This window comes from Helobdella robusta (assembly GCF_000326865.2).
Source record: "Helobdella robusta unplaced genomic scaffold HELROscaffold_1, whole genome shotgun sequence".
Lineage (NCBI taxonomy): Eukaryota > Metazoa > Annelida > Clitellata > Rhynchobdellida > Glossiphoniidae > Helobdella > Helobdella robusta.
In genome coordinates, this window is record NW_008703570.1 from 1,145,658 (window position 1) to 1,162,349 (window position 16,692).

At 35.6% G+C, this 16,692-nt stretch overlaps 1 protein-coding gene across 1 annotated transcript in view; it reads right to left on the reverse strand.

Moving 5' to 3' along the window:
- Positions 1-12,077: 12,077 nt before the first annotated feature.
- HELRODRAFT_158430 (hypothetical protein) overlaps positions 12,078-16,692 on the reverse strand; it is a gene marked incomplete at both ends in the record, with an annotated part of 5,743 nt that continues 1,128 nt past the window's right edge. The window contains 5 exons of the mRNA XM_009010499.1: positions 12,078-12,130; positions 12,714-12,781; positions 13,050-13,137; positions 14,313-14,440; positions 14,504-14,617. Coding sequence (XP_009008747.1) covers positions 12,078-12,130; positions 12,714-12,781; positions 13,050-13,137; positions 14,313-14,440; positions 14,504-14,617 — 451 coding nt within the window. The remainder of the gene's footprint in view (positions 12,131-12,713; positions 12,782-13,049; positions 13,138-14,312; positions 14,441-14,503; positions 14,618-16,692) is intronic.

The window sequence follows — 16,692 nt, forward strand, 5'->3', positions numbered from 1 at the left end:
TTTCAAAACTCAACAGAAACAGCTTTTTGTTTTTCATCCGTTTTCGTTTGTCCTCTCTTTTTCTTTCCTTTTCATAATTTTTTAAGTAATGTCCATCTATTTCAAAAAAATTTCACAGCACAAGTGGTACAGTGTTTCTTTTGCTATCAAGTTGTTTATCCCTTACAGGCGTTCAGTGACTTCTCCAAGACTCTTTGCTGTCTTTGCAAGATTGTTTTTAGCTTATCTGCAGACAAATTTTCCGCCACTCTATTTTTTCTAGCTTCAGCCAGGTTATTTTTGTAAAGTTGTGCAGGTTGGTTGCAAAGAATACACATTTATCTTTATAAGGAAGGTGAACTGTTGATAAATTTTTAGAACTACTCCCAACAGATATACTGAACTTTGATAAATCTTTGTGTGCCTGCAAATCTTGAGACAATTTTTTGGTGATATCAGCAACATTTTTGTATAGATCATTTTAAAATTTTATGTGGTACCTCATGTTTTTATTTTTGTGAGTTTCCTGTAAACATCCCAAAATTTTATAATCATTTACCACTTCTGCATGCTTTAACTATGTGAAATGGCCTTTCACAGTTGCTTGTATGAATCCCTGAGCTAGTGTGTTCGGGCCATCACAGATAATCAATTGTGTGCAGAACTGACGTCATCCATGTTAAACCACACAATAATGCAATCCTAAAAATTAGAGACAGCTAAAAAATAGTTTTACATTAATAAAGTGTATATAGTGAAATATAAATGCTAAACACATGTTAAGAATGATTAAAAATTCTTTGTTTATCTTTGTTTGTTTTGTGTAGTTGGTGACTCATGTATCAAACATGACAAAAATGAGATGGTTCTTGAACAAGATGAGATCAAGCTACAGTGGAGAGAATACTTAAACAGTCTGTTAAACGAAACATATCCCATCAATGTTAACTTTGACGCTCCACCCATCGAAGGTCCGATTCCAGACATCACTGTAGAGGAGCATACAGAAGCTCTGAAAGCTATGAAGGATGGAAAGGTAGCAGGGCCTTCTGGACTCACAAATGACATTATCAAAGCATCTGGTACTGCAGGTATCCATACGTTACTGCAACTTTGCCGTGAAGTGTGGAGAAATTGTTCAATGCCGACTGAATGGAACTATAGCGTGACAGTTCCACTATACAAAGGCAAAGGTGATCCATTGAACTGTTCATATCGGGGTATACGTCAGTTAGAACACTCCCTGAAAATTGTCGAGAAAATCATTGAGAGAAGATTGACGTCGTGCATCACAATCGGAAATTATCAATTTGGTTTCCTAGCGGGGAAATCAACGATTGATGCAATTCACATCCTTCGGCAACTGCAAGAGAAGTACCTCGCAAAGCATCAACAACTATCACACATTTTTGTAGACCTTGAAAAAGCATTTGATCGAGTTCCCCGTGAAGCAATCAGGTGGAGTCTACGTCGACAACTCATTCCAGAATATCTTGTTCGACTTGTGATGGAAATGTATACGAACACTAAGACTCTCGTCAGCACAACGGTTGGAAACACAGATGCATTTGACATCGGCGTTGGAGTTCACATAGGCTCGATTTTCAGTCCACTGTTATTTATAACTGTGATGGAAGAAATCACAAAACCTATACGTACTGGTGACATTTGGAATCTAATATATGCTGATGATATCGTTTTAACAGCCACGTCTGAGCAGAATGCAGCAGAGATGTTTGAAGATTGGAACACCAGACTCGCCGATCAAACGTTGTTCAAAAATAATTGGTACTTTATCTAAAGTGTCCAATTTTGTTTGTCCTGCTTGCATCAATCCACAACAACAATTTCGAAGTAGCACTGTTTTTGAAGCCATTAAAATAGAGAAAGTCACATCGTTTCAATATCTAGGGGATGTCTGGATTGTACTGGAACAGCTGAAGCTGCCGTTCAAGCACGCATACGTGCAGCCTGGAATAAAAGGCATCTCCTTGCCTCTATATTGATGCGGCGTGACATCCCACTACCACTACGATCAAGACTTTATAAATCTGTGATACTTCCGGTCTTGTTATATGGTGCAGAAACATGGCCAATGACAACCAAACTGGAACAACAACTTCAACGAACCGACATGAAAATGCTCCGATGGATGCAACGAATTAGTCTGAAGGACCACATCAAATCTACCGAAATCCTGCGTCGTTCTGGTTGAGATGATATAAAGGACGTATGCCGGCAACACCGTCTGCGGTGGTTTGGTCATGTCAAACGAAGTGAAAACAGTGCCATAACTTCTCTTGCAGATGTTGAAGTACCTGGTACACGTCCCAAAGGCCGTCTAAAGAAGTCCTGGTCGCAAACAATCGAGCAAGACATGAAAGCTCTAAATTTAAATGAAATGGATACAACTGATCGTCTAATTTGGCGCAAAAAGTTGATGGCAAAGAAAACAACGTCCTACCTCGGAGAACCAGGTCTCTGGACGCAAAACGAAGATTGATCTTTGTTTTGTAATGAAATTTTCAAAAATTGCTATTCAGTAGCCTAATTTTAACAACATTTTTGGCATTATCCATGGAATTGAGTTTCAACATTTTTACCCATGTCAGTATACACCTTTACAAACATAATAGTAAAGAAATTGTTTGGTAACAATTTGGTTGGCAGATTTTCATATCTTTCCCATACTATAACACGGTGGCCATTTCTTAAGAAGAAATGAATTAACACTGATTAGCAGAGACACAGGAAAAAAATTTATTTTTAATTTTCATGTTATCTGTTATCACTATATGACTATAACAATAGTGATGACAATATGATACCCTGGTAATTATTTTTTTTTTTTTTTTTAGTTTTTTAATAACTTAGCAACATTTAATCTGTAGTTTTCCACTTTCCGTTTTTTTGACTTTTTCTGCATATTTATGTGCATTATTTGATTAAAAAAACCAGTTTATTAACATTCTTTCAATCATCTTTTGTCAAAACTAACTGTAAGCACAAACACAGTTGGCCTTCTCTGCAAAGCAAGTTAGTCTCCCTGTTAATAATCATTACTTTATGATAAAGTAATGATCATTGGCAATTAAACATTTGTACATGCGTTGAGATGCTATAAGGCATGGGAACTGCCTACCAAATTCAATGTTCTCATATGATATAAAGCATGAAAACTGCATATCAAAAACGACATTCTTATATGATAGAAAACATGATAATCGCCTGCCAATTAACATTTAGATGTAATGTGTTAGAACTGCACAATGAATTTGACTTTGACGTAAGGCGTGAAATCTGCACAACAAAGTCAGAGTGATGTAACTTGTTACCTGTAGATTTGACGAAATTCAACAATATGAGCCGACATATTTTCAAGAAACGATTGAAACAACGTTTGTTATGACATTCTTGAGTGAAGCTAGCGCATCTGAAGTTATTCAACAGCTCCATCAATTCTTGGATCTTATTTTCTAATTTTACCCATGCATCACTCAAGAAATATTTGTTCAAGGTGGACATATTAGCACGGTCATCTTATTATCAACTGTAGCTAAGCGATCCATCTGAACACAGCTTTTGGCCGTTTTTTGGGATAAAACCCATGACAGTCTGAGTTGATGCTGCACAGATGGAAACAATTTTTTGAATAAAAATCTTTGTTTCTGAAAGAGTTGCTGTTTCTTTTTGCTGGGCGTCTTTGCATTTGATGGCAACAGGTTAGAGAATGTTAGAAAAACTTTCTAATTTTGGTACAGCAAAAAGTGTTCCTTGTTTTGATAAAGTAATGATCATTGGCAATCGTTCTTCCTTTAAACTTATTATGCTTTGGCAAGGCAATAATTTTAAATCTCAACGGAAAGTCTCAGTTAGTGGAGAATTGTTTTGGAAATGTGATTTTACGCCCTCTGCTTTCTACTGATGAACCTGCGTTCTAATTTGTTGTATTGACGCGTTGTATTGACGACTTGTTTATAAAAAATTCATCAACACTGAAATTTATTGCTCCCATTTAAATTTAAAGAATGTAAACAGTTTTCTTTCACGATCAACTGACATACGTAGCACTCCACTTGTAAGATGACAGACGGATAAACGGGGGTAAATAAAATAATCCTAAGTCCTTGAGATATATAGGTAGACAAAGATAGATAAGAACATACGATATTGATTGAAAAATTAAATTTTATTCAATAAAAAGTTTTAACTGAAATATTTTAATTTTAGATACTTCACTATACATTATTATTATTATTACAGATCATATCACTTTGAAGCAAATTTTCTTGATTTTACCTAAATATTATCTGTCGGACGACCAATATGGTTAGGACAAAAAGTGATTGCAGTGACAGAAAAGGTGATTAAATATAAATTTATATTGAAATGTTTGTATGTTTGTTCTTTGTATTTACTCTAAATTTATTATGATGTGAAACTAGGCAAGCTAATTCAAGTCTGTTGTAAACGTTCACTTTATCAACCATATTTTTGTAGAGTGACTTTATAAAAACTATCAATCAATCTTCGTTTTGCGTCCAGAGACCCGGTTCTCCGAGGTAGGACCTTGTTTTCTTTGCCATCAACTTTTTGCGCCAAATTAGACATCAGTTGTATCCATTTCATTAAAATTTAGAGCTTTCATGTCTTGCTCGATTGTTTGCGACCAGGATTTTTTTTTGACGGCCTTTGGGATGTGTGCCAGGTACTTCAACATCTGCAAGAGAAGTTATGGCACTGTTTTCACTTCGTTTGACATGACCAAACCACCGCAGACGGTGTTGCCGGCATACGTCCTTTATATCATCTAAACCAGCACGACGCAGGATTTCGGTTGATTTGATGTGGTCCTTCAGACTAATTCGTTGCATCCATCGGAGCATTTTCATGTCGGTTCGTTGAAGTTGCTGTTCCAGTTTGGTTGTCATTGGCCATGTTTCTGCACCATATAACAAGACCGGACGTATCACAGATTTATAAAGTCTTGATCGTAGTGGTAGTGGGATGTCACGCCGCATCAATATAGAGGCAAGGAGATGCCATTTATTCCAGGCTGCACGTACGCGTGCTCGAACGGCAGCTTCAGCTGTTCCAGTACAATCCAGAACACCCCCTAGATATTGATCCCTTGATTTTTTCATCAAATTTTGTGGCCAAATAAAATATTGTTATTGTTAAAATATTGTTATTGGTATCCCCTAGATATTGAAACGATGTGACCTTCTCTACCTTAATGGCTTCAAAAACAGTGCTATTTCTAATTTGTTGTTGTGGATTGATGCAAGCAGGACAAACAAAATTGGACACTTTAGATAAAGTACCAATTATTTTTGAACAACGTTTGTGACACCACTGGTTACACTGCTGACACTTGATTGAATTGTTACCTACACCAGCTTTACAAACTGAACAGGGCCATCGTCCAGTAGCTATGGATTGGATGGGTTCACCAGTGTTCATTGCTTTGGTATTGCTGATGTTGACTTTGAATCCATGATCGGCGAGTCTGGTGTTCCAATCTTCAAACATCTCTGCTGCATTCTGCTCAGACGTGGCTGTTAAAACGATATCATCAGCATATATTAGATTACAAATGTCACCAGTACGTATAGGTTTTGTGATTTCTTCCATCACAGTTATAAATAACAGTGGACTGAGAATCGAACCTATGTGAACTCCAACGCCGATGTCAAATGCATCTGTGTTTCCAATCGTTGTGCTGACGAGAGTCTTAGTGTTCGTATACATTTTCATCACAAGTCGAACAAGATATTCTGGAATGAGTTGTCGACGTAGACTCCACCTGATTGCTTCACGGGGAACTTGATCAAATGCTTTTTCAAGGTCTACAAAAATGTGTGATAGTTGTTGATGCTTTGCGAGGTACTTCTCTTGCAGTTGCCGAAGGATGTGAATTGCATCAATCGTTGATTTCTCCCGCTAGGAAACCAAATTGATAATTTCCGATTGTGATGCACGACGTCAATCTTCTCTCAATGATTTTCTCGACAATTTTCAGGGAGTGTTCTAACAGACGTATACCCCGATATGATGAACAGTTCAATGGATCACCTTTGTCTTTGTATAGCGGGACTGTCATGCTATAGTTCCATTCAGTCGGCATTGAGCAATTTCTCCAGGTTTCACGACAAAGTTGCAGTAACGTTTGGATACCTGCAATACCAGATGCTTTGATAATGTCATTTGTGAGTCCAGAGGGCCCTGCTACCTTTCCATCCTTCATAGCTTTCAGAGCTTCGGTATGCTCCTCGACAGTGATGTCTGGAATCGTACCTTCGATGGATGGAGCGTCAAAAAAAAAACTTTATAAAAACTGGCCATAATAAAATCTTTTCTTTGAAATTTATACTGTATTCAACATTTTCGTTGAGCAGTTATTTATTGGTATTTGAGTATGTGTAAACAAAGCGGATTTTGATTGATTTCATGTAACTTAATTCAATCTCAATTTTTTGGAATGCTACACGAATTTTTTAGCTGTATTTGGAGTATTATAAATATTTACACAATTTAAATTAATAATTTCAACTACATGTTGAAATAGCTGAAGAACCTTACCTAGCCAGTTTGTATAAAAAAATTATAAATTAATAATAATAATTCAACAATTGATTTGATGTGGTCTTTCGGACTAATTCGTTGCATCCATCGGAGCATTTTCATGTCGGTTCGTTGAAGTTGCTGTTCCAGTTTGGTTGTCATTGGCCATTTTTCTGCACCATATAACAAGACTGGACGTATCACAGATTTATAAAGTCTTGATCGTAGTGGTAGTGGGATATCACGCCGCATCAATATAGAGGCAAGGAGATGCCTTTTATTCCAGGCTGCACGTATGCGTGCTCGAACGGCAGCTTCAGCTGTTCCAGTACAATCCAGAACATTCCCTTGATATAGAAACGATGTGATTTTTTCTATCTTAATGGCTTCAAAAACATTGCCATTTGGTATTTGTTGTTGTGGATTGATGCAAGCAGGACAAACAAAATTGGACACTTTAGATAAAGTACCAATTATTTTTGAACAACGTTTGTGACACCACAGGTTACACTGCTAACACTTGATTGAATTATTACCTACACCAGCTTTACAAACTGAACAGGGCCATCGTCCAGTAGCTGTGGATTGGATGGGTTCACCAGTGTTCATTGCTTTGGTTTTGCTGATGTTGACTTTGAATCCATGATCGGCGAGTCTGGTGTTTCAATCTTCAAACATCTGTGCTGCATTCTGCTCAGACGTGGCTGTTAAAACGATATCATCAGCATATATTAGATTCCAAATGTCACCAGTACGTATAGGTTTTGTGATTTCTTCCATCACAGTTATAAATAACAGTGGACTGAGAATCCAACCTATGTGAACTCCAACGCCGATGTCAAATGCATCTGTGTTTCCAACCGTTGTGCTGACGAAAGTCTTAGTGTTCGTATACATTTCCATCCTTCATAGCTTTCAGAGCTTCTGTAAGCTCCTCTACAGTGATGTCTGGAATCGGACCTTCGATGGGTGGAGCGTCAAAGTTGATATTGATGGGATTTGTTTCATTTAACAGACGGTATTCTCCCCACTGTATCTTGATCTTGTTCAAGAATCATCTCATTTTTGTCGTTTTTGATACATGAGGCACCAATTTTGTGTATTTGGTATTAAAAAGTTTAAAAAAATAAATTTATCAAACATTATTTAAATTTTTAATTTTAGTTGTTGGAGCGAAGTCCTCTAAAAAGTCTGGAGGAGCATCAAGTTCTGGCCCATTGACTCAAAACTCACCAGCAGGTTTTTGTTGTTTTTAATAAACTATTTTCACAAACTTCAATTAATTTAATATTATTAGTTATGTGTTTTTTGGGTGTTCAAATTGTTTTTATAATTTATTGGCTTTTCAATAAACTTTCTCGTCATCTTTTCTTTTAGTTTTTGGCATTAAAACATCACATTGAATCGTGCAGATTATTGTGACCACGTTTGAAACTTTCTTATAACGTAACTTGCCGTAAGTCATCATCAGCATCCAATAAAATGTCAATTTTATTTAACAAATTTAGAAGGAAAACATTTTTAGAAATATTTTTTTTAAATATAACAACATTTAATTTCCAGTAAACAAACCAGCGAGCAATGGGTTGAATCCTGTGTGTCCTCGACCGACACCTGTCTGGCAAAAAAGCATCGATACCTTTATGAAGCCACGAAAAAATAATGATTGAAATGTTTAATTTTTATTTACGGTTGAAGTTTGTGTCCACTATGGTTACAGCTCATTGTAGATAAGCATTGTAGATTAGTAAGCATTAAATTAAATAAATGTATAACTATGCCTTTGTAGAAGACAGTTTTTTCATTTTTTTTATTTAAATTAATCGAAAATATTGAAAAGATGAATGAACTCCAGAAATCATGGAAGCTTTTATTTTCTTTTGTTAAACTCATTCAGCGACAAATGTGCTGTTCAGACTTGACTTTTAAAACATGCATCAGAGGCGGCCAATTAAAACTGGTAGAACAAAACGTTTAGATACAAGCAAAGTTGTCAAGCCATCAAACTCTCAAATGTTTTCACTTTAGTTTTAATCGATAACATTTCTCGTTGGATTGCTATTTCAATTTCTTGTGAGTCGTAGGTTTTAGAATTGCCAAGGTATACAAACTATTACATTTGTTTATCTTTTACTTTTGTTAAGCAACCTGCGAGCTTTAATGTATCTCTAGTAATAATTCCACCCGTTGCAGATTATCTTTCCTTTGCAATGGTGACATATAATAAATAGAATGAAGGTATAGGACTTCACGTTTGTAGCACACGTGACGGTGGTGGCACACAAGAACCTGAATTGGCAGAATTTTTTCAAGTTTTTCATCCCAGGAATATTTCAACTGATTTAACGTTATTTTGTTTTACAAACTGGTCGTTGGAGAAAATAAAATCCGTTAACGAAAATAGAAACGAAATTAACTAAAAAAACGACATTATTCGACTCTAACGACGAGTTAATTTTCCGATGTTGCGCGTATTACATTTAATTCTTAATGACTTCATTGGCATGTCATCGTATCGGTTCCATTGAGCTTGCCCGTGGATGCTTCGACATATAGGTATAAATGAAAATGGCCTTTTGATAAATTTAAACCGTCATATGATGCATGCGCGTTATATATTTGTCAATTAAATGCAGTGGCGGCTTTGGGTCTAAATACCCCCACAATGAAAATTTTGCCACGGCACGACAAAACTTAACCGGATCTCAGTATAAATTTGTACTGATAACTATTTCATCCTACTGAAAAACTGTTGAATATATTTTTGATAAAATTTAGAGAGAATACATCTGACGTAAAAAAAATGTCAATTTTTTTAACAAGATCTAAGTAAACAATTGTTTCAGTAACAAATTTGTAAAAAATTTGCCTTAATATTTTAGAGATTTAAATAAAATGTTTGACTGAATTTTGTGAATTCACCTAAATATAAAAATTGTGTTAAATTTTATCCAACTTGCGCTTATGTTCGTTATTAGAATCTTTATTATTACAAAACTTTTTGATAAAGCGGTAAAAAAAGCGGCCAATAAACTTTTTGTGACGTCGTGATTGTAGACACTCTTCTTCATTAATTAAAACATCTTGATAATCCTTAAGCAAAAATGGAAATAATGACAAAACTGGAATGGAAACTGAAACAAACTTCTAAAAAAGGAAATAAAAAGCTGAAATAAATTCAAAACGATAGTTGGAATATTTTTGTTTGTTATTCGGATCTTGATGTTTTACTATGAACATATCAAACATAAAATAATTTGCCGCTGATCACCTTTAACATCATTTGATCGGAAGTTTTGTTTAAAGAGTCGTTTTCTTCCTGTTAAACATGGTCGGGATATATATTCAACATATATAATAGTCAGCACTAACTAAAATTTACAAAACAGAAAAAAGGTAACTTCTTGATCCAACCAGCGGTTATCTTAACAGAATAATAAAAAAGACGGAAGAAACTGCTTTCTTTCTTATTTACTTAACTCACATACTTTTAATACTAAACTAAACCAATAAATAGTAAATGATAATATTATGTACAATAAATTGCGTACATGCCCTTCTGTGCACTCGAGACCCATAAACTAACATTAACATGTGAGTTGGGTCAAAATGATGGTTTTTAAGACTGTTGTTTTTAACCATGGGCTCGTACACAAAATTACGTTCATGTATTTATATTTCCACTTTTGACTTTGATATGTTAGATGCCAGAATTGCACAAAAACTTCACTTTTAATTAAAAAATAAAATAAATAAAACAATGAATATTCTGTAAATTAAATTAAATTGTGTGTTAAGTTTCCACTTTTGAGTTTGATATGTGAAATGCAGGAGTTATCCACTTGCCACAGGAGCACTGGTTACCTGAAAATAACGTCATATCAACTGTAACAACCGCCAGAATCATAAAAATGGAAATAACGAAAGACGAAGGTGAGCTGTAATAACTTGCATCGATACTTTATTTATCAGATGTAAGCAAAATTTCAAAATAACCTGATCACTCAATCTAATGCAATATCATCGACCCCATGACAAGCAAATCATTTTCTGCACATACTTATAATTACACTTGCATTGATATTTTATTTATCAGATGTAAGCAAAAATTCAACCCGACTGCAAGAACACATAACGTGACGATTCACTTACACGGCTAGCACGTTTTTTACTGGTTATTAAGTAATAAGGCGGGATGTTATGCACTTTTAACTGTGAAATTGCTTGTGATATGCTAAGTCGTTACAAAGTGAGTAAATCAAGCTACAAAGTGAATCAAGCATTAAATCAAAGCATTCATGATTTCATAGTAATTATATAAAATACTGTTATTAAATTAATAGAATAGGTCGCCTGGTTAACCCAGTTGATAGAAGTGCCTGTCTAGCTCTGCCATCACACGATGGCATGGTTCGAATACTGTCTGTCCGAAACTCAAAGACCACCATACGCGTGCATATGTTTGTGCGTCCTGCGGTGTGGACAGTACGGCACCAAAGCTTCATTACAGTAGACGATAGTAGCATGTAGGCAGCTCTGCATTTGACTAAGTTGCATTATAAAGAAAACAATGCAAATTTATCCTTGATTGAAATGTTGGTCTAAAATAATGGCACTAACGAGATAACAACCGTTGCAGCGGCACAACTACATCAAAAATTGACATTCATAAAGAGCTTCATTGCAGTCGACGAACAACACTCGATTGATTAACACGAACGGCGACAGAAACTGTGATAGTGTAGACAGAACGGAGAATAACAGTAATTCTAATTAGCTATTAACAGCTGAATCGATTGCCAGCTACTAAGTCGCCAAAGGAATTTCTTTGATTTTACTAATACAATAAAAATAATAAATAAATATAAAAATGATTTGATGTAACTTTTTTGAAACCAACTTGTGCTTCTGTCTCTAAGGTGACAAACGTAGTAAAAAGAAGTTATATAGATGTATGTGAATGCTAGTAAAAAACCATAATTAATACAGTAATTTATGAAATCTACCGAATTTCTAGCGTTGGATGTAATTATTACATTTCTCAATATTTCGAACCAAATTCTTGTCGCCATTATTTTATAAAAGTTAAAATAATACACAGCTTTCCAATTCATTCTCGAGTGTTTCGGGCCTATTTCGATTTTTCAATCATCATCAACACTTGTTGCAGTTTATACAGATAATTTGTATAGCCCAGTATTTGTTGCGACAAAATTAATAGAATTATTATCTAAGTTCATCATGAAAATTTAATCAAACTGTTGTTATCCAAATTCATAAATTTGAATAACAACAGTTTGATTAAATTTTCATGATGAACTTAGATAATAATTCTATTTTCAATAAATTGAACAATTTCCAGAAAATTCTAATAAGGAAAATTGAAAAGATAAATTTTAAATTGATTAATGCCAACAATTCGGTAGAATTCAACAGACAATCATTTTTAACTCCCCTATCGGTTAAAGTTTTCTTAATTTTTTTCGTCATTCAATTTCAAACGCAAATATGTAACAAGTTTTTTAATAAACAAATCACCTGTCCAGGAGAACGAGCCTAGCTTGCAGTGACATTTCGGACACATGATCTGAAATTATTTTTTCAACTTAATATTGTCATAAATAAAAAAATCAATTGATGTTATCACAATTGTCAACATAAGTTGATTTCAGTTAAGTTCATTTGAACGACAACTGTGCGTCCATCCATCAAGGTTCAAAGCAGTCACAGAACCAATTCACAAATGGCCAGCATAGTTTGAACCAATCGCTAACATTGACCTACAGACTGCATTACAAACTTATATTGCTGTTGCAGTTACTAAGCTAAAACACGGTTTTACCTATTAACTTAAGCCAGTAAAACAATATTCGATGTTACATTTCAAGTTACATGAGTGGTTTGCAGCGACGTTCAGGCAGTCCTTCTTGGAACACTTACCAGAATCTTTGGTTTATAAATGGTGATGTAAATTTTTGAAGCCTCAAAAGAAACAAAAAACAAAATCAGTAAAGGAAAATGTTAAACCTTGCCGGAAAGACATAAAATTGAATCTTTCATCCACAAAACTGGTTCAATGAAGATTGAGGTGGTGCAGGTATCACCGTTAGTGTTGTTGCTGTTGTTAGTGTTGTTGTTGTGTGGGGGAAACTGCTTGAAATTTTTCTTACTGTTCATTTTAACAGTTGAATTTTCCACGTTATGTTTTATGAGATTCGAATGTTTAAACAGAGGCCTCCTGGAAATGAATACATGAATTGTGATTTATAAATTATGTAAGCTGGTTCGTAAATTATGTATGCTGAACCTCTATATGCAATTACAAATTTTTTAAAAATTATTAAGGGTGATTTCCAGCAACAATATAGTTGATTGGTTAATAAGAACAACAAGTTGATAGTTGATTGATTGATCGACAGATAAATCAATTGATAAATTAATTGATTGACTGATTGATTGAATGCATGAATTATTGATTGAATGATTGATTAGAAACGCCAGCTTACCTGCAGGCTTTACATTTAAACAGCGACACCGGCGTGTGATTAACAACAGGATCTGCGGCCCACAAAATCTCATCCAAACTGGAAAAATCTGCATCAATAAATGTTTCTTCATCAGCCCATTACAAATTTCATTCTTAGTGAATGCATCTAAGCGAACGTTTGTGTTTCATGGAAACTGGTGAATCTGAATGAACGCATTATAAATAAATTTCGGAACGTTGTGAACTAGAAGGGATATTTTTGACCACAGCCCCTTAGATGAATGAAAAATAAGTAAAGACAAACAGTACATATATAATTTCCGACCTGGTCGAAAATTCTCACCCTTCATATACTCACGTACTTGTGGATTCAAGTCGAATCACTCAGTCACTCAGTCACTCACTCACTCACTCACACGCACACACACACACACACACGTATATATATATATATATATATATATATAACATAAGATAACAATAACATTAGAAAACATCTCGTAACTATGTTGTGAATGAGATGAGTTTATCATCTTCCTAGACAACCAAAGATATTATTAATGTAACAATGTAATGTAATTTCTTAATTTTTCAAATTCTAAAACTACTTTAGACCGTCTGAAATATTTTGATCTGTAAGTTTGTTTCTATTCAAATAAATCTTTAATATCATTTTGTAAACTCTATCAACGACTATAACTTTCTTTATTCATGAATATTTTTAACAATGTGATCTGAAATTGTTGAATTTGTTCATCAATATAAAAATACAATGTTGCAAAAAATCTCCTCCGTCATTTCTTAAAACCTTCTGAAATTTCCTGCTATAAAGGTTCAGCAAATTTTTCTTTTTCCAAAAGAATATTTAGAAAACTCTCTATTTAAAAAACTGTTGTTTTTTTTCTTAAATTGCACCTCAAATAAAATTTATACGTTGATAAGAGTGTAAAATGCTTTCTAAATCTAAATGCATCAACAATAAGATAGGTTCATCTAGCTAGCTTTGTAACGAAATTCCATGAAGCAACGTCATGGTGAATTGAACGTTTAACACAAATATAAATCGACGACACGTAACAACAGGAATGAGATTACAAAGTAATAACAAAAAAATAACATGACAACTCAAAAAATAGAAGATCCAGTCTATATATAATAAGCTGTGTAAGACTTAACAATTATGCAACTCAAATACAAATCCCGATAAAATAAAAGTTGGTGCAAATTATTAAGTTAGTTATGATAAGAATAGTTGAAAAGGAAAGAAAGGACCACTTTATACTTTGAGTTGAGATGATCATTTCTGAAAATAAATTCAAGCAATATCGCCTGTACAGGTCATTGCCGTCGTCGACAACATTCCCCATCTGCTCGAAAAGTTTCAACTGCTCAACGAATCCTGGATTTGGACTGCAATACATCGAACGTCAACAAACAGTTCCACACTTTGAAATTGAGAATTCAACAAACTACCTTATCAGCGGCCTCATCTTCTTGGCATAGACAGAAGCATCAAGATACGTCAGCGAGAGCTGGCGCATTAGAAATGCAATCATCACTGACCCACTCCTCGACATGCCGGCGTTACTGTTGTTACATTTGTTCAGTTAGGTTAATAAAAATTAATTTTTGGAATAAATACAAATTCGGTTAACTAAGAGTGAATAAAGCTAAAACTATAACAGCTAAACAGCAAATATCGACCTAATAATTATTATTCAAGTTGAGAATCAATTATATAATATTTGATGCGTGTGAATATCGACCTAATAATTATTATTCAAGTTGAGAATCAATTATATAATATTTGATGCGTGTGAATAAAGAAATGGGGAGGAGGAAGAAGGATAAGTTTGTGGCAAAGAGAAAGACATGGAAGTTGCAGGATGCAGAGGTGAGGAAGGCATTTGAAGTGAAGGTGGCTGAAAATTGGGAGTGTGGTAAGGATGGAGATGTTTGGTAGAAATACAGGGACTGTGTGTTGGCTACGGCAGATAAAGTATGTGGATGGACGAAAGGAAAGTGTAGGCATGGTGAGACGTGGTGGTGGGATGAAGATATAAGAAGGGTTTTGGAGGTCAAGAAGGAGAGGTTTAGGGTATGGAGAAGGGACATGACGGAGAAAGCGGAGTCTGAATATAGGAAGGCTAAGAAGGTTGCCAAACAGGCAGTGGCAACCGCAATGACGAAAGCATCAGATAGGTTAATGAAGGAAATGGAATTTGATGTGAGTTCGAGGAAAATGTCCAAAGTAGCAAAGCAGTCAATGAGGGATAGGAAAGATGTTATAGGGAATGGATGTGTTTGGGATGGATCTGGCAAGTTGTGCATAGATGAGGAGGAAAAAGCTCAGGTGAGGGAAGCTCATATGGAAAGGTTGATGAATGAAGAGAATGAGTGGGATGGAGATGTGGAATCCGCGGTCACACACGGACCTATAGAGAAGGTGACGATGGAGGAAGTAGAGAAAGCAGTTAGAGAAATGAAGCTAGGTAAGGCGACAGGGGTTTCGGAAGTGGCGGCAGAACATATAAAAGCGAGTGGGGTGATAGGAATTGAAGTTATGATGAGAATTGCTAACAGTATGTTTGATGATGAAGGTATACCTGAGGATTGGCGACAGTGTGTTGGTGCCGTTGTATAAGGGCAAAGGAGATGTAAGAGATTGTGGGTCATATAGGGGTGTGAAATTGCTAGAGCACGGAATGAAGGTAGTGGAGAGGGTGCTTGAGAGGAGGTTGAGAAATATGGTGACAGTTAATGAAATGCAGTGTGGGTTTATGCCTGGTAGGGGAACGGTGGATGCGTTGTTCATGGTGAGAATGTTGCAGGAGAGTTATAGAAAGAAGAAACGAAGATTGTACATGTGTTTTGTGGATCTAGAAAAGGCTTTTGATCGAGTACCGAGGAAGGTCAGAATGGGCGTTGAGGAAGAAAGGAGTGAATGAGCGACTTGTTAAAGCTGTGATGCAGCTGTATGAAGGGGCAAAGACAAAGGTGAGGGTTGGAAGGGGGGTGTCGGACGCTTTTAGTGTTAAGGTAGGAGTGCATCAAGGATCAGTGTTATCACTGTTTCTGTTTGCAATTGTGATGGATGTTGTGTGTGGAAACATAATGGAGGGGTTGTTATTTAAGATTTTGTATGCAGATGATTTAGTCTTGATGGCTGATAGCATGGAAGAATTGCAGTTAAAATTTGACAGATGGAAAAGTGTTATTGAAAAGAAAGGGTTAAAAGTTAATATTGGTAAGACGAAGGTAATGGTGAGTGGGGAAGGTGGGGAGCGAGTGATAAGTAAAATAGACCCCTGTGGGGTATGTGACAGGAGAGTGAAGGCTAACTCGGTATTGTGTATAGGATGTCAGAAATGGGTGCATAAGAGATGAAGTGGTGTGATGGGGGCACTGAAAAAGGTGGAAGGCACGTTCAAATGTAAGAAATGTGTTCATGGTGTGATTAATAGGATGGACGCAAGGACGGGGTTGAGTGGTGGTATTGAAAGAGTGGAAAGCTTTGTTTACTTAGGGGATATGCTGAACGCGGATGGAGGATGTTTGAGCGCAGTTACGGCTAGAGTTCGTGTGGGATGGATGAAATTTAGGGAACTGGGTGGGGTATTGTGTGGAAAGAAATGGTCAGTGAAGATGAAAGGGAGGGAATA